The sequence below is a fragment of the Melanostigma gelatinosum genome (assembly GCF_949748355.1).
Source record: "Melanostigma gelatinosum genome assembly, chromosome: 12".
NCBI classification, from domain to species: domain Eukaryota; kingdom Metazoa; phylum Chordata; class Actinopteri; order Perciformes; family Zoarcidae; genus Melanostigma; species Melanostigma gelatinosum.
This window is the reverse complement of record NC_136645.1, coordinates 5,299,179-5,318,031: the sequence shown is the minus strand read 5'-3', so window position 1 is coordinate 5,318,031 and position 18,853 is coordinate 5,299,179. Positions and strand designations below refer to the sequence as shown.

Here is an 18,853-nt window from a genome sequence, read left to right as displayed (position 1 = left end):
GCGCCACCTATAATGTCCCTTAATACAGAATTCATCAAACCTTCAACCTATGAAGGTTTCTTTTATTGTGTTTATGCCAAGGAACTAATATATTTCCCCATCATGCTTAAGACTCTGTAGTGCAAGGGTCTTCAACATTTTTCAGGCCAAGGACCCCCAAACTGATAGAGATGGAGCAGGGACCCCCGACTATATATATTGTATAAAATAGTTTTATATTAAATGGGCCTAGTGCCATGTATAAACGTACCTCTTTATTGTGCATTCAATACTAAACTATTTAAATAATACACAGGTTCATATATTCATGTTCTTATTTTAAACATGTGCAAGGCACAGTGAGTAGGGTGGCTGTGCCACTGCCTTTTATAAACATACCTTGTCAGCTGATACCAATATCAACATAGTCTGTCAATTGCATGATAATCATACATACAAGATATTCACACTGATGTTTTCATTTTAAACATAAATGTGGAAAACAAAATTAGTGCTGGCCTATTAGTGCCACTGCCATGCAGAAACATACCGGTTATCTTGCATACAATACTGAACTATTAAACTAATGGACGGATTCATGTTTGGGAAAAAAATTATTATTATTTTTAATTGTCTAATCATCCAAATATTTCAGACCCCCTGCAGTACCTCCGCGGACCCCCTGTTGAAGACCTCTGCTCTGCTAACTTAACTCAGCTTGTTGATTTGATTGCTAAGAAATTCAAACCTGGCTACGAAAATCAAATGACTCGACACGGTAACGTGGTTCGAAAGAAAGATCATATCAAATATGATCCTCTCAGCAGCTAAAGGAGAGTACGGTCCGCTAGCTAAAGTTAGCTGAAAGTGTTTGCATGCATGCTAGCAGCGTGCAGTGAACACCAAGTAATGTATCGGCACATAAAAAAAACAAAAAAATCAGTTCATACAAGGAAAATTCAACACAAAACAACAAAACTAGGTAAAGCAAACTGATTACATGCGAATTACCTTGTTAACAAAAAAAGAAAAATGTCACCATGTTTTAGTTCCTCAATTTGGACAAACAAGATTAAATCCTGTTCATCTCAGAATAAAGAAAGTTTATATCTACTGGAATCAATCATTCACCAAAGTATGAAACAAGTATAAATCGCTTTAATTTTAAAAACAACTTGAAGGCGTTGAGTCATACACTACTAAAAACAAGACACATTCATGACACAGCATCCTAACATTTAGAAGACAAAACAAGAATTGGACAGTCACAACATTGTTGGAGAAGAATATATTTAAACTGTTTTAGTTCTGAGAGCGGAGTGGTAGTCTGGATTTCTGTGGCGTTGAGGGTTCGTTTTCTGGCGCTTTCTGCCTGGCGAGGATCTTAGTCTCCTTCTTACTGCCCTTCTTTTGCTGGGAAAGAGAAATTACAGGAATACAGATTCATTGTTAGCAATACACAGTAAAAATGTGCTGATGAGCGTTTCCTGTGGAAGCTCAGTATTCGTCTCAAATGATGAGACCTCGCCATTTAAAACTGTCACACATTTTTCCAAACCCATTTATTTTTGCTGATCACCTTGAAGAAGGGAACGCGTTTGCTCTCGTTGAAGACGAGGTTCTCGTCGACGAAGGACAGCTCTGTGGCCAAGCTTTCATTACAGGTACTCAGCTCGTCCTCCAGAGAGTCCTAGACACGACGACACAAGAGGAGAAAGGTAAAAATGGGAGCAGAAATTTACTTTTTCTTATTTTTATAAATGGGGACCATTTGTGGAGCTCAGTAAAATGAGTCAGTGAAACCAATATTACCGAGTGCATTTAAACTGAATCCAATGAATAAACAACCTATTGTTAATAAATAAGGTTATGTGAACATTGTTAATGGATGAACCATCCTACGTTCAACAACAAGAAAGCAAAAAAGTGAACGTACGTGATCAACCTGGCTGTTTTTGTCCTCCTCTTCCTCCTCCTCCTCCACTATGGCGGCCTGCAGCTCCTCCTGCTGCCTCCTCAGGCTCTCCAGCAGCTCGCCGCGGCTCCGCAACTTCTCCAGCCGCTTGGGATACACAAAGTCCCGCCGCTGAGGGGTCGCACCTGAAGGCAACAGCAGAACTGCTTTATACGCTGGACAAGTTAAATGACTTGGTGTGTTCTCTCCAAAAGGACACATTCTTGGATTAAAAAGACAAATTTCTTAAACTGGTAACACACAGACAAAAAATGACGATGAAAAGGACACTCTGGTTGAATCACTTACCGGTGGGAACGTCCTGCTGCAGCTCTTCCTGCAGGAAGCCGTGGACCAGCTGTTGGCTCGTCTCCACGTTGTCCCGGAGCTCGGCCTGCTGCTGGTCCACGACAGTCCGGTTCAGGGAGGTCTGGTTCTGCACGGCCATCAGAGACCGCTTCACCTCCTCCTGCCGACCGGACAGCTCCTCCGCTGTTGTCCGGTCGGCAGGAGGAGGTGAAGCTGTACTGAATTCATTCAGTGCAGCCTGCGATGCCTGAAGAGTGAACACAAAGGTAGCTGGCTTAAATGACAAGCTAATTCCTACATTTTATTCATGTTGCGGGGATTTTTGTTGACGGTTACATTTCTACGGGAGGTGAAAACATGTAAATGATGTTTAATCTACTTGTCAAGACTACAAACAACTGCATATATATTTTTTATACGTCTAAGGTAGATAGAGGTTTAGCCCAAATGGTAATTGTCGTACTGATTCTATACCAAACTGCTCATAACATCAGCTAGAGCCATGCTGCCGTCCACCTGCCACATGGCATCATTCATTTATATTTTTTAATGAATACTCTGTAAGAAACTACGATATTTCCCTCTGAAGAGTAGTGGAGAAACGTTAGAAGCATACAGTAGCAGAAAATGGAAGTACAAGTACCTCAAAATTGTACAATAGTAAATGCACTTAAGTACTAATACATAACATAACTAACTAGTTAACTAACTATTCATTAACAGCTGAAAGTACTCACTGATAGAGACAGCACCAACTGTACTAACAACAATAAACAGCTTGTTATTAGTTTATTCAGCGGTGATAATTTAAGTTAAACTTTGTGTAATCAATAACATATACATGTATATTATCCCCAATAACTGAGCGAGAACCACGTGTTAGTCGCTGGTTAAAACATGTCAACAGTACACAAATCAGCATTTAGCCTGATTAGCATCAGCATTGATTATAAACGGTTTCGTTAGCCACCAGCTAACAGAGTAAAGTAGCAGCACTAGCGATCGAAATAACAAGCTAACGGTTCATGTTTCAAATATAATTTACCAGTCCATGATAGTGGGCTGCAAATGTCCGCTTCACGAGGCTTGACAGGAACATTTTGACATGTTTACATCAGTGGGATTGCAGTACATCAACACTGAACTATAGGGGGCAGCATCGTGTCTCACGGCATCCAATCTACCGGGAAATCTAAAGCAGAAGAAGAAGAAGAAGAAGAAGAAGAAGAAGAAGAAGAATACGCAAAATACCCACGAAGAAGAATCCTGTCACGCAGGAGTGTTCTGGAATTGTGTGACATCACACAAAAGAACATGACGTCACACAAAAGAACAAACAGAATGGTCAGTTGTTTGTCATCTCTTTGATAGACATTGACTACCCTACATTCAGAATAGCCTAGTTTTCAAACTGGTAGGTCAGTGTTACACGCACAGAACAGATACGCGAAATCTTTACTGCATTGAAGATTAGAAAGAAACCATGGCTAAACCAAAACAACTCCCACTTCATCGTCTGAAAGGAGACCTTAATAGGCTGACTGTGACAGTAGATAACTTTCAGCATGATTACAAACAGTACGAGGCCTATAGAAAGCGGACAGAAAGAAATGACAGTTTTAATCCACCGATAATCGTTCCAGACACTGGATTAACTAGTAGACCTCCGCTCAGATTACCACTGGAGATAATATACGAACGACCTGATCTCCCAGAAATTGAAATGTATTCCGATTTAAAAGGCAAATGTTGTACTTTCATGGACATAATGAAGCACTGGCTGAAAAACAAGAATAAGATAGGGAAATTGAAAGGTATAAAAGATAAATACGCTGGACATCTTTTCAACAAATATTTGGCCTCACCACCCATGGTATGGAAGGCTGAAAATATTAACATTATCCTTGAGGATATTAAGGATCTAATGATCAAGACCATGAAGGAAATAACACACATTAATTGTGTTCATTGTGTAAAGGAAATCTCTGAGGAGGTTGAAGGTGCAGCAAAATTCTTTCTTTGGCTAATTCTAAAAGACCAGAAGAGATATCATAAGGTATTTCCAACAGGAATGGAAAACAGCAAGCGCAAATCTTTTGAAATCATGTCATACATCGATCAAAAGAAGAGTGATTATTGCCCAGACGTTGTCAGAGCTATACTCCCACATTCAATTCGGGATGACCTCATGAATCACTCCACATATAGGAACATGATCAGAAGCAGAACATCTGGCAGGCAGTCATGCACTGACAAATACGCTAAGATACTGAACAGAATGTGGTCTTTCATGGACGAGATGAAAGTTAAGATCGTCTCACACAAAATGTACCCTAAGTATCATCCGTTCTTCTGGTTCAATAACGAACATTCAACTCCTGGCTCAGTATATGAGGATGCTCATATACATGCTGAACCTTGCCCAGGTGCACCAGCACAACAAGAACTAAAGAAAAGGTCAGTTCAGGCATTCGCGGAGGCGCTGGTTTTGCGGATTTTCAAAACAAATCTGAACTGGACCACTGCAGACCCCGAAGCCATCACTATGCGTCTGTTTGAAAGAACGTGGATCGAAGTCCAGGATGTCGATTTTGATCCCAAAAAGTTAAAAGAACTTGACAAGGCCATTTTCAAGAAACTGTGTTGGGAATGGGGTGGTTCAAGAGAGGTGCTGTTGTCCATGAAATTAGAGGAACGAGAACTTGGGAACTGCATTGCCTCCTGTGTCGAATATCACGTGTCACAACCCAAAATGTGGGACACCATCTGCAAGTTCTTCAGATGTGGAAAGGAGGTTCAGGAAACAATCTCCATGGATAGTCCAGACACATCACAGACAGAGGGGATGGCCAGATGTGCTGTCAGCCCGAACAAACCTTCAATAACTCGCTCAGTACACGAGGACGCACTTTCTGAACCTCGGCCAGGTGCAATAGCGCAGGAAGAACTAAAGGACGAAGGTTCTGATTCAAATCGCTCAGTACACGAGGACGCACTTTCTGAACCTCGGCCAGGTGCAATAGTGCAGGAAGAACTAAAGGACGAAGGTTCTGATTCAAATCGCTCAGTACACGAGGACGCACTTTCTGAACCTCGGCCAGGTGCAATAGCGCAGGAAGAACTAAAGGACGAAGGTTCTGATTCAAATCGCTCAGTACACGAGGACGCACTTTCTGAACCTCAGCCAGGTGCAATAGTGCAGGAAGAACTAAAGGACGAAGGTTCTGATTCAAATCGCTCAGCATATGAGGACGCATTTTCTGAACTTTGGCCAGGTGCAATAGTGCAGGAAGAACTGAAGGACGACGGTTCTGATTCAAATAGCGAAGTATATGAGGACGCACTTTCTGAACTTTGGCCAGGTGCAATAGTGCAGGAAGAATGAAGGTTCTGATTCAATAACGAGCTCAGGATATTGGGACTCACTGTGGTGGGTTTATTTCCCTTCAAGATGGGAAAAATCTCAGAGGTCCAAAGTGAGACCTCACAACTAGAAGGCTTGAGTCTGTGTGATGTCTACTGTGATGGTAGAAGAAGAAGAAACCCTAATCACCCCAAATAATTATTTTAATATTTTAAAATAATTATTTTAATAATTATTATTATCATATGTTCTAATAATCGAATTACTTCTACTGTGACAGTAGATAACATCTGATAACTTCTACTGTGACAGTAGAAGTTATCATATGTTCTAATAATCTAATTACTTCTACTGTGACTGTAGATAACATCTGATAACTTCTACTGTGACAGTAGAAGTTATCATATGTTCTAATAATCTAATTACTTCTACTGTGACTGTAGATAACATCTGATAACTTTTACTGTGACAGTAGAAGTTATCATATGTTCTAATAATCTAATTACTTCTACTGTGACAGTAGATAACATCTGATAACTTCTACTGTTACAGTAGAAGTTATCATATGTTCTAATAATCTAATTACTTCTACTGTCACAGTAGATAACATATGATAACTTCTACTGTGACATTAGAAGTTATCATATGTTCTAATAATCTAATTACTTCTACTGTGACTGTAGATAACATCTGATAACTTCTACTGTTACAGTAGAAGTTATCATATGTTCTAATAATCTAATTACTTCTACTGTGACAGTAGATAACATCTGATAACTTCTACTGTGACAGTAGAAGTTATCATATGTTCTAATAATCTAATTACTTCTACTGTGACTGTAGATAACATCTGATAACTTTTACTGTGACAGTAGAAGTTATCATATGTTCTAATAATCTAATTACTTCTACTGTGACAGTAGATAACATCTGATAACTTCTACTGTTACAGTAGAAGTTATCATATGTTCTAATAATCGAATTACTTCTACTGTGACTGTAGATAACATCTGATAACTTCTACTGTTACAGTAGAAGTTATCATATGTTCTAATAATCTAATTACTTCTACTGTGACAGTAGATAACATCTGATAACTTTTACTGTGACAGTAGAAGTTATCATATGTTCTAATAATCTAATTACTTCTACTGTGACAGTAGATAACATCTGATAACTTCTACTGTTACAGTAGAAGTGTAAGAAATTTGAGCAAAAACCGGGGTGGTTAGTAGATATAATAAAAGTGTTTAATAATTCATAATTAAGATTCATAATTAGTCATAATCATAAGGGTTTTGGGGATGCATAATTAAGATAAACATAAAGTGCTGTAGGATTATAGAAGGGAGTAAGTCATAACTGACAGGATTTGAATGTGTGTTGCAGGTAGAGCGAGATGTGAAGACAGGCGTTTACTGAGGTGTGAGTGTAGGTAGCCAAGATAAATTGAGATAGACGCAAGGGGAGGAGTCGCGAACGAATATGAGGGCGGGATATAGCAAAGCGTTTTTCTCTTCTGTTAGTTAGCGGTCCTGGGGAAGACGTGTTCTCCTGGGACTGGGAAGAGTTTTTTCCAAAGTGGGTTAATTGTGTAATATTTCATGAGATTAATGTACACCATTGCATAACTGTAATTGCAACAGCAGGATTAAAATTCTTTCTGACGGTAAACCAGTTTCGGTAACGTTTTTAGCGCCGTGTGTCTGAAAAGCTATCAGACCGCGTGTGCTGGCCTGCTACACGCTCCTCGTGAGGAGTTTTTTCCCTCCACAGAAGTTATCATATGTTCTAATAATCTAATTACTTCTACTGTGAGTAGATAACATCTGATAACTTCTACTGTTACAGTAGAAGTTATCATATGTTCTAATAATCTAATTATTTCTACTGTGACAGTAGATAACATCTGATAACTTCTACTGTGACAGTAGAAGTTATCATATGTTCTAATAATCTAATTACTTCTACTGTGACAGTAGATAACATCTGATAACTTCTACTGTTACAGTAGAAGTTATCATATGTTCTAATAATCTAATTACTTCTACTGTGACAGTAGATAACATGATAACGTCTACTGTCACAGTAGAAGTTATCATATGTTCTAATAATCGAATTACTTCTACTGTGAGTAGATAACATCTGATAACTTCTACTGTTACAGTAGAAGTTATCATATGTTCTAATAATCTAATTATTTCTACTGTGACAGTAGATAACATCTGATAACTTCTACTGTGACAGTAGAAGTTATCATATGTTCTAATAATCTAATTACTTCTACTGTGACAGTAGATAACATCTGATAACTTCTACTGTGACAGTAGAAGTTATCATATGTTCTAATAATCTAATTACTTATACTGTGACAGTAGATAACATATGATAACTTCTACTGTAACAGTAGAAGTTATCATATGTTCTAATAATCTAATTATTTCTACTGTGACAGTAGATAACATCTGATAACTTCTACTGTGACAGTAGAAGTTATCATATGTTCTAATAATCTAATTACTTCTACTGTGACAGTAGATAACATCTGATAACTTCTAGTGTTACAGTAGAAGTTATCATATGTTCTAATAATCTAATTACTTCTACTGTGACTGTAGATAACATATGATAACTTCTACTGTCACAGTAGAAGTTATCATATGTTCTAATAATCTAATTACTTCTACTGTGACTGTAGATAACATATGATAACTTCTACTGTCACAGTAGAAGTTATCATATGTTCTAATAATCTATAATAAACTATAACATCTGATAACATCTACTGTGACATTTGTGTAAAGTCTCTAATAAGTTATGTACGGCTGATTTGAAACTGTTGCCGTTCATTTACAATCCATCTATTAACATGTGGGCACGGCAACGAGCAGCAGGTTTGAATCCCTATCAATGTGTGTAAATCGTGAACACGTTGGGTCTGCGAGTGTGTGTGTGTCGTTTTTGTCCCTTTCCAGGAACAAATTTCACCGGTCAGTTGGTCAGCACAAAGGCCACATGCTGCGCTTCATAACAACCACTGTTCCTCTGTCCATTCATGTGTTTTATTCTCCTCCTCAGTCTGTGTAATCACTATGGAAACAAATAATACAAAAAGGAAGTGGGAGATTTGTACTCTTCTTGCATTAGACTTTCTTTACAAATAGTTAAAACGCTTATTTTTTCAAGTTTTGTTTCCTTATCTCCAGGTTTTCCATGACTGTGGAGTCTCTGTCTCTCTCCCGTTATGAACGTGGATATCCTGGTGGGCTTGGTGGCCATTCCCTAATATACTAATATACTAATATATTTCCCCATCATGCTTAAGACTCTGTAGTGCAGGGGTCTTCAACATTTTTCAGGCCAAGGACCCCCAAACTGATAGAGATGGAGCAGGGACCCCCCACTATATATATTGTATAAAATAGTTTTATATTAAATGGGCCTAGTGCCATGTATAAACGTACCTCTTTATTGTGCATTCAATACTAAACTATTTAAATCATACACAGGTTCATATATTCATGTTCTTATTTTAAACATGTGCAAGGCACAGTGAGTAGGGTGGCTGTGCCACTGCCTTTTATAAACATACCTTGTCAGCTGATACCAATATCAACATAGTCTGTCAATTGCATGATAATCATACATACAATATATTCACACTGATGTTTTCATTTTAAACATAAATGTGGAAAACAAAATGAGTGCTGGCCTATTAATGCCACTGCCATGCAGAAACATACCGGTTATCTTGCATACAATACTGAACTATTAAAATAATGGACAGATTCATGTTTGGGAAAAAAATTATTCTTTTTTTTAATTGTCTAATCATCCAAACATTTGTGGAGCTCAGTAAAATGAGTCAGTGAAACCAATATTACCGAGTGCATTTAAACTGAATCCAATGAATAAACAACCTATTATTAATAAATAAGGTTATGTGAACATTGTTAATGGATGAACCATCCTACGTTCAATAACAAGAAAGCAAAAAAGTGAACGTACGTGATCAACCTGGCTGTTTTTGTCCTCCTCTTCCTCCTCCTCCTCCATTATGGCGGCCTGCAGCTCCTCCTGCTGCCTCCTCAGGCTCTCCAGCAGCTCGCCGCGGCTCCGCAACTTCTCCAGCCGCTTGGGATACACAAAGTCCCGCCGCTGAGGGGTCGCACCTGAAGGCAACAGCAGAACTGCTTTATACGCTGGACAAGTTAAATGACTTGGTGTGTTCTCTCCAAAAGGACACATTCTTGGATTAAAAAGACAAATTTCTTAAACTGGTAACACACAGACAAAAAATGAAGATGAAAAGGACACTCTGGTTGAATCACTTACCGGTGGGAACGTCCTGCTGCAGCTCCTCCTGCAGGAAGCCGTGGACCAGCTGTTGGCTCGTCTCCACGTTGTCCCGGAGCTCGGCCTGCTGCTGGTCCACGACAGTCCGGTTCAGGGAGGTCTGGTTCTGCACGGCCATCAGAGACCGCTTCACCTCCTCCTGCCGACCGGACAGCTCCTCCGCTGTTGTCCGGTCGGCAGGAGGAGGTGAAGCTGCACTGAATTCATTCAGTGCAGCCTGCGATGCCTGAAGAGTGAACACAAAGGTAGCTGGCTTAAATGACAAGCTAATTCCTACATTTTATTCATGTTGCGGGGATTTTTGTTGACGGTTACATTTCTACGGGAGGTGAAAACATGTAAATGATGTTTAATCTACTTGTCAAGACTACAAACAACTGCATATATATTTTTTATACGTCTAAGGTAGATAGAGGTTTAGCCCAAATGGTAATTGTCGTACTGATTCTATACCAAACTGCTCATAACATCAGCTAGAGCCATGCTGCCGTCCACCTGCCACATGGCATCATTCATTTATATTTTTTAATGAATACTCTGTAAGAAACTACGATATTTCCCTCTGAAGAGTAGTGGAGAAACGTTAGAAGCATACAGTAGCAGAAAATGGAAGTACAAGTACCTCAAAATTGTACAATAGTAAATGCACTTAAGTACTAATACATAACATAACTAACTAGTTAACTAACTATTCATTAACAGCTGAAAGTACTCACTGATAGAGACAGCACCAACTGTACTAACAACAATAAACAGCTTGTTATTAGTTTATTCAGCGGTGATAATTTAAGTTAAACTTTGTGTAATCAATAACATATACATGTATATTATCCCCAATAACTGAGCGAGAACCACGTGTTTGTCGCTGGTTAAAACATGTCAACAGTACACAAATCAGCATTTAGCCTGATTAGCATCAGCATTGATTATAAACGGTTTCGTTAGCCACCAGCTAACAGAGTAAAGTAGCAGCACTAGCGATCGAAATAACAAGCTAACGGTTCATGTTTCAAATATAATTTACCAGTCCATGATAGTGGGCTGCAAATGTCCGCTTCACGAGGCTTGACAGGAACATTTTGACATGTTTACATCAGTGGGATTGCAGTACATCAACACTGAACTATAGGGGGCAGCATCGTGTCTCACGGCATCCAATCTACCGGGAAATCTAAAGCAGAAGAAGAAGAAGAAGAAGAAGAAGACGCAAAATACCCACGAAGAAGAATCCTGTCAAGCAGGAATGTTCTGGAATTGTGTGACATCACACAAAAGAACATGACGTCACACAAAAGAACAAACAGAATGGTCAGTTGTTTGTCATCTCTTTGATAGACATTGACTACCCTACATTCAGAATAGCCTAGTTTTCAAACTGGTAGGTCAGTGTTACACGCACAGAACAGATACGCGAAATCTTTACTGCATTGAAGATTAGAAAGAAACCATGGCTAAACCAAAACAACTCCCACTTCATCGTCTGAAAGGAGACCTTAATAGGCTGACTGTGACAGTAGATAACGTTGACCATGATTACAAACAGTACGAGGCCTATAGAAAGCGGACAGAAAGAAATGACAGTTTTAATCCACCGATAATCGTTCCAGACAATGGATTAACTAGTAGACCTCCGCTCAGATTACCACTGGAGATAATATACGAACGACCTGATCTCCCAGAAATTGAAATGTATTCCGATTTAAAAGGCAAATGTTGTACTTTCATGGACATAATGAAGCACTGGCTGAAAAACAAGAATAAGATAGGGAAATTGAAAGGTATAAAAGATAAATACGCTGGACATCTTTTCAACAAATATTTGGCCTCACCACCCATGGTATGGAAGGCTGAAAATATTAACATTATCCTTGAGGAAATTAAGGATCTAATGATCAAGACCATGAAGGAAATAACACGCATTAATTGTGTTCATTGTGTAAAGGAAATCTCTGAGGAGGTTGAAGGTGCAGCAAAATTCTTTCTTTGGCTAATTCTAAAAGACCAGAAGAGATATCATAAGGTATTTCCAACAGGAATGGAAAACAGCAAGCGCAAATCTTTTGAAATCATGTCATACATCGATCAAAAGAAGAGTGATTATTGCCCAGACGTTGTCAGAGCTATACTCCCACATTCAATTCGGGATGACCTCATGAATCATTCCACATATAGGAACATGAACAGAAGCAGAACATCTGGCAGGCAGTCATGCACTGACAAATACGCTAAGATACTGAACAGAATGTGGTCTTTCATGGACGAGATGAAAGTTAAGATCGTCTCACACAAAATGTACCCTAAGTATCATCCGTTCTTCTGGTTCAATAACGAACGTTCAACTCCTGGCTCAGTATATGAGGATGCTCATATACATGCTGAACCTTGCCCAGGTGCACCAGCACAACAAGAACTAAAGAAAAGGTCAGTTCAGGCATTCGCGGAGGCGCTGGTTTTGCGGATTTTCAAAACAAATCTGAACTGGACCACTGCAGACCCCGAAGCCATCACTATGCGTCTGTTTGAAAGAACGTGGATCGAAGTCCAGGATGTCGATTTTGATCCCAAAAAGTTAAAAGAACTTGACAAGGCCATTTTCAAGAAACTGTGTTGGGAATGGGGTGGTTCAAGAGAGGTACTGTTGTCCATGAAATTAGAGGAACGAGAACTTGGGAACTGCATTGCCTCCTGTGTCGAATATCACGTGTCACAACCCAAAATGTGGGACACCATCTGCAAGTTCTTCAGATGTGGAAAGGAGGTTCAGGAAACAATCTCCATGGATAGTCCAGACACATCACAGACAGAGGGGATGGCCAGATGTGCTGTCAGCCCGAACAAACCTTCAATAACTCGCTCAGTACACGAGGACGCACTTTCTGAACCTCGGCCAGGTGCAATAGCGCAGGAAGAGCTAAAGGACGAAGGTTCTGATTCAAATAGCTCAGTACACGAGGACGCACTTTCTGAACCTCAGCCAGGTGCAATAGTGCAGGAAGAACTAAATGACGAAGGTTCTGATTCAAATCGCTCAGCATATGAGGACGCATTTTCTGAACTTTGGCCAGGTGCAATAGTGCAGGAAGAACTAAAGGACGACGGTTATGATTCAAATAGCGAAGTATATGAGGACGCACTTTCTGAACTTTGGCCAGGTGCAATAGTGCAGGAAGAATGAAGGTTCTGATTCAATAACGAGCTCAGGATATTGGGACTCACTGTGGTGGGTTTATTTCCCTTCAAGATGGGAAAAATCTCAGAGGTCCAAAGTGAGACCTCACAACTAGAAGGCTTGAGTCTGTGTGATGTCTACTGTGATGGTAGAAGAAGAAGAAACCCTAATCACCCCAAATAATTATTTTAATATTTAAAAATAATTATTTTAATAATTATTATTATCATATGTTCTAATAATCTAATTACTTCTACTGTGATAGTAGATAACATCTGATAACTTTTACTGTGACAGTAGAAGTTATCATATGTTCTAATAATCTAATTACTTCTACTGTGACAGTAGATAACATCTGATAACTTCTACTGTGACAGTAGAAGTTATCATATGTTCTAATAATCTAATTACTTCTACTGTGACTGTAGATAACATCTGATAACTTTTACTGTGACAGTAGAAGTTATCATATGTTCTAATAATCTAATTACTTCTACTGTGACAGTAGATAACATCTGATAACTTCTACTGTTACAGTAGAAGTTATCATATGTTCTAATAATCTAATTACTTCTACTGTGACAGTAGATAACATATGATGACTTTTACTGTGACAGTAGAAGTTATCATATGTTCTAATAATCTAATTATTTCTACTGTGATAGTAGATAACATCTGATAACTTCTACTGTGACAGTAGAAGTTATCATATGTTCTAATAATCTAATTACTTCTACTGTGACAGTAGATAACATCTGATAACTTCTACTGTTACAGTAGAAGTTATCATATGTTCTAATAATCTAATTATTTCTACTGTGACAGTAGATAACATCTGATAACTTCTACTGTGACAGTAGAAGTTATCATATGTTCTAATAATCTAATTACTTCTACTGTGATAGTAGATAACATCTGATAACTTTTACTGTTACAGTAGAAGTTATCATATGTTCTAATAATCTAATTATTTCTACTGTGACAGTAGATAACATCTGATAACTTCTACTGTGACAGTAGAAGTTATCATATGTTCTAATAATCGAATTACTTCTACTGTGACTGTAGATAACATATGATAACTTCTACTGTAACAGTAGAAGTTATCATATGTTCTAATAATCTATAATAAACTATAACATCTGATAACATCTACTGTGACATTTGTGTAAAGTCTCTAATAAGTTATGTACGGCTGATTTGAAACTGTTGCCGTTCATTTACAATCCATCTATTAACATGTGGGCATGGCAACGAGCAGCAGGTTTGAATCCCTATCAATGTGTGTAAATCGTGAACACGTTGGGTCTGCGAGTGTGTGTGTGTCATTGATTTTGTCCCTTTCCAGGAACAAATTTCACCGGTCAGTTGGTCAGCACAAAGGCCACATGCTGCGCTTCATAACAACCACTGTTCCTCTGTCCATTCATGTGTTTTATTCTCCTCCTCAGTCTGTGTAATCACTATGGAAACAAATAATACAAAAAGGAAGTGGGAGATTTGTACTCTTCTTGCATTAGCCTTTCTTTACAAATAGTTAAAACGCTTATTTTTTCAAGTTTTGTTTCCTTATCTCCAGGTTTTCCATGACTGTGGAGTCTCTGTCTCTCTCCCGTCATGAACATGGATATCCTGGTGGGCTTGGTGGCCATTCCCTGCGCAGTGCTGAGACCTGCCCCTCTGCCTGGTGCTGCTCAGCATCCTGATGGTGCTCACACAGGTAGGAGCATCTAACCTGGTGGCTTTGGGGATCGATTGCCGGTTGGAATCCTGCAGGGCAAGAGCGCCACCTATAATGTCCCTTAATACAGAATTCATCAAACCTTCAACCTATGAAGGTTTCTTTTATTGTGTTTATGCCAAGGAACTAATATATTTCCCCATCATGCTTAAGACTCTGTAGTGCAAGGGTCTTCAACATTTTTCAGGCCAAGGACCCCCAAACTGATAGAGATGGAGCAGGGACCCCCGACTATATATATTGTATAAAATAGTTTTATATTAAATGGGCCTAGTGCCATGTATAAACGTACCTCTTTATTGTGCATTCAATACTAAACTATTTAAATAATACACAGGTTCATATATTCATGTTCTTATTTTAAACATGTGCAAGGCACAGTGAGTAGGGTGGCTGTGCCACTGCCTTTTATAAACATACCTTGTCAGCTGATACCAATATCAACATAGTCTGTCAATTGCATGATAATCATACATACAAGATATTCACACTGATGTTTTCATTTTAAACATAAATGTGGAAAACAAAATGAGTGCTGGCCTATTAATGCCACTGCCATGCAGAAACATACCGGTTATCTTGCATACAATACTGAACTATTAAAATAATGGACGGATTCATGTTTGGGAAAAAAATGATTCTTTTTTTTAAATTGTCTAATCATCCGAATATTTCAGACCCCCTGTTGAAGACCTCTGCTCTGCTAACTTAACTCAGCTTGTTGATTTGATTGCTAAGAAATTCAAACCTGGCTACGAAAATCAAATGACTCGACACGGTAACGTGGTTCGAAAGAAAGATCATATCAAATATGATCCTCTCAGCAGCTAAAGGAGAGTACGGTCCGCTAGCTAAAGTTAGCTGAAAGTGTTTGCATGCATGCTAGCAGCGTGCAGTGAACACCAAGTAATGTATCGGCACATAAAAAAAACTAAAAAATCAGTTCATACAAGGAAAATTCAACACAAAACAACAAAACTAGGTAAAGCAAACTGATTACATGCGAATTACCTTGTTAACAAAAAAAGAAAAATGTCACCATGTTTTAGTTCCTCAATTTGGACAAACAAGATTAAATCCTGTTCATCTCAGAATAAAGAAAGTTTATATCTACTGGAATCAATCATTCACCAAAGTATTAAACAAGTATAAATCGCTTTAATTTTAAAAACAACTTGAAGGCGTTGAGTCATACACTACTAAAAACAAGACACATTCATGACACAGCATCCTAACATTTAGAAGACAAAACAAGAATTGGACAGTCACAACATTGTTGGAGAAGAATATATTTAAACTGTTTTAGTTCTGAGAGCGGAGTGGTAGTCTGGATTTCTGTGGCGTTGAGGGTTCGTTTTCTGGCGCTTTCTGCCTGGCGAGGATCTTAGTCTCCTTCTTACTGCCCTTCTTTTGCTGGGAAAGAGAAATTACAGGAATACAGATTCATTGTTAGCAATACACAGTAAAAATGTGCTGATGAGCGTTTCCTGTGGAAGCTCAGTATTCGTCTCAAATGATGAGACCTCGCCATTTAAAACTGTCACACATTTTTCCAAACCCATTTATTTTTGCTGATCACCTTGAAGAAGGGAACGCGTTTGCTCTCGTTGAAGACGAGGTTCTCGTCGACGAAGGACAGCTCTGTGGCCAAGCTTTCATTACAGGTACTCAGCTCGTCCTCCAGAGAGTCCTAGACACGACGACACAAGAGGAGAAAGGTAAAAATGGGAGCAGAAATTTACTTTTTCTTATTTTTATAAATGGGGACCATTTGTGGAGCTCAGTAAAATGAGTCAGTGAAACCAATATTACCGAGTGCATTTAAACTGAATCCAATGAATAAACAACCTATTGTTAATAAATAAGGTTATGTGAACATTGTTAATGGATGAACCATCCTACGTTCAATAACAAGAAAGCAAAAAAGTGAACGTACGTGATCAACCTGGCTGTTTTTGTCCTCCTCTTCCTCCTCCTCCTCCACTATGGCGGCCTGCAGCTCCTCCTGCTGCCTCCTCAGGCTCTCCAGCAGCTCGCCGCGGCTCCGCAACTTCTCCAGCCGCTTGGGATACACAAAGTCCCGCCGCTGAGGGGTCGCACCTGAAGGCAACAGCAGAACTGCTTTATACGCTGGACAAGTTAAATGACTTGGTGTGTTCTCTCCAAAAGGACACATTCTTGGATTAAAAAGACAAATTTCTTAAACTGGTAACACACAGACAAAAAATGAAGATGAAAAGGACACTCTGGTTGAATCACTTACCGGTGGGAACGTCCTGCTGCAGCTCCTCCTGCAGGAAGCCGTGGACCAGCTGTTGGCTCGTCTCCACGTTGTCCCGGAGCTCGGCCTGCTGCTGGTCCACGACAGTCCGGTTCAGGGAGGTCTGGTTCTGCACGGCCATCAGAGACCGCTTCACCTCCTCCTGCCAACCGGACAGCTCCTCCGCTGTTGTCCGGTCGGCAGGAGGAGGTGAAGCTGCACTGAATTCATTCAGTGCAGCCTGCGATGCCTGAAGAGTGAACACAAAGGTAGCTGGCTTAAATGACAAGCTAATTCCTACATTTTATTCATTTTGCGGGGATTTTTGTTGACGGTTACATTTCTACGGGAGGTGAAAACATGTAAATGATGTTTAATCTACTTGTCAAGACTACAAACAACTGCATATATATTTTTTATACGTCTAAGGTAGATAGAGGTTTAGCCCAAATGGTAATTGTCGTACTGATTCTATACCAAACTGCTCATAACATCAGCTAGAGCCATGCTGCCGTCCACCTGCCACATGGCATCATTCATTTATATTTTTTTATGAATACTCTGTAAGAAACTACAATATTTCCCTCTGAAGAGTAGTGGAGAAACGTTAGAAGCATACAGTAGCAGAAAATGGAAGTACAAGTACCTCAAAATTGTACAATAGTAAATGCACTTAAGTACTAATACATAACATAACTAACTAGTTAACTAACTATTCATTAACAGCTGAAAGTACTCACTGATAGAGACAGCACCAACTGTACTAACAACAATAAACAGCTTGTTATTAGTTTATTCAGCGGTGATAATTTAAGTTAAACTTTGTGTAATCAATAACATATACATGTATATTATCCCCAATAACTGAGCGAGAACCACGTGTTTGTCGCTGGTTAAAACATGTCAACAGTACACAAATCAGCATTTAGCCTGATTAGCATCAGCATTGATTATAAACGGTTTCGTTAGCCACCAGCTAACAGAGTAAAGTAGCAGCACTAGCGATCGAAATAACAAGCTAACGGTTCATGTTTCAAATATAATTTACCAGTCCATGATAGTGGGCTGCAAATGTCCGCTTCACGAGGCTTGACAGGAACATTTTGACATGTTTACATCAGTGGGATTGCAGTACATCAACACTGAACTATAGGGGGCAGCATCGTGTCTCACGGCATCCAATCTACCGGGAAATCTAAAGCAGAAGAAGAAGAAGAAGACGCAAAATACCCACGAAGAAGAATCCTGTCAAGCAGGAATGTTCTGGAATTGTCTGACATCACACAAAAGAACATGACGTCACACAAAAGAACAAACAGAATGGTCAGTTGTTTGTCAAGCAGGAATGTTCTGGAATTGTGTGACATCACACAAAAGAACATGACGTCACACAAAAGAACAAACAGAATGGTCAGTTGTTTGTCATCTCTTTGATAGACATTGACTACCCTACATTCAGAATAGCCTAGTTTTCAAACTGGTAGGTCAGTGTTACACGCACAGAACAGATACGTGAAATCTTTACTGCATTGAAGATTAGAAAGAAACCATGGCTAAACCAAAACAACTCCCACTTCATCGTCTGAAAGGAGACCTTAATAGGCTGACTGTGACAGTAGATAACGTTGACCATGATTACAAACAGTACGAGGCCTATAGAAAGCGGACAGAAAGAAATGACAGTTTTAATCCACCGATAATCGTTCCAGACACTGGATTAA

The 18,853-nt window shown here is 39.2% G+C and overlaps 2 protein-coding genes across 2 annotated transcripts; both read right to left on the bottom strand.

Moving 5' to 3' along the window:
• Window positions 1-1,117: 1,117 nt before the first annotated feature.
• Window positions 1,118-11,086, bottom strand: LOC306785361 (kinesin-like protein KIF11). The gene is made up of 7 exons (XM_079279712.1): window positions 10,987-11,086; window positions 9,942-10,188; window positions 9,615-9,778; window positions 2,243-2,489; window positions 1,916-2,079; window positions 1,559-1,669; window positions 1,118-1,392 (listed from the first exon to the last, which is right to left on the bottom strand). The coding sequence occupies exons 1-7, from the start codon at window positions 11,038-11,040 to the stop codon at window positions 1,282-1,284; spliced, it is 1,098 nt and encodes a 365-aa protein (XP_079135838.1). The 5' UTR covers window positions 11,041-11,086; the 3' UTR covers window positions 1,118-1,281.
• A 4,924-nt stretch (window positions 11,087-16,010) lies between these two features.
• Window positions 16,011-18,280, bottom strand: LOC306786228 (kinesin-like protein KIF11). The gene is made up of 5 exons (XM_079280929.1): window positions 18,181-18,280; window positions 17,136-17,382; window positions 16,809-16,972; window positions 16,452-16,562; window positions 16,011-16,285 (listed from the first exon to the last, which is right to left on the bottom strand). The coding sequence occupies exons 1-5, from the start codon at window positions 18,232-18,234 to the stop codon at window positions 16,175-16,177; spliced, it is 687 nt and encodes a 228-aa protein (XP_079137055.1). The 5' UTR covers window positions 18,235-18,280; the 3' UTR covers window positions 16,011-16,174.
• Between the last annotated feature and the right edge of the window lie 573 nt (window positions 18,281-18,853).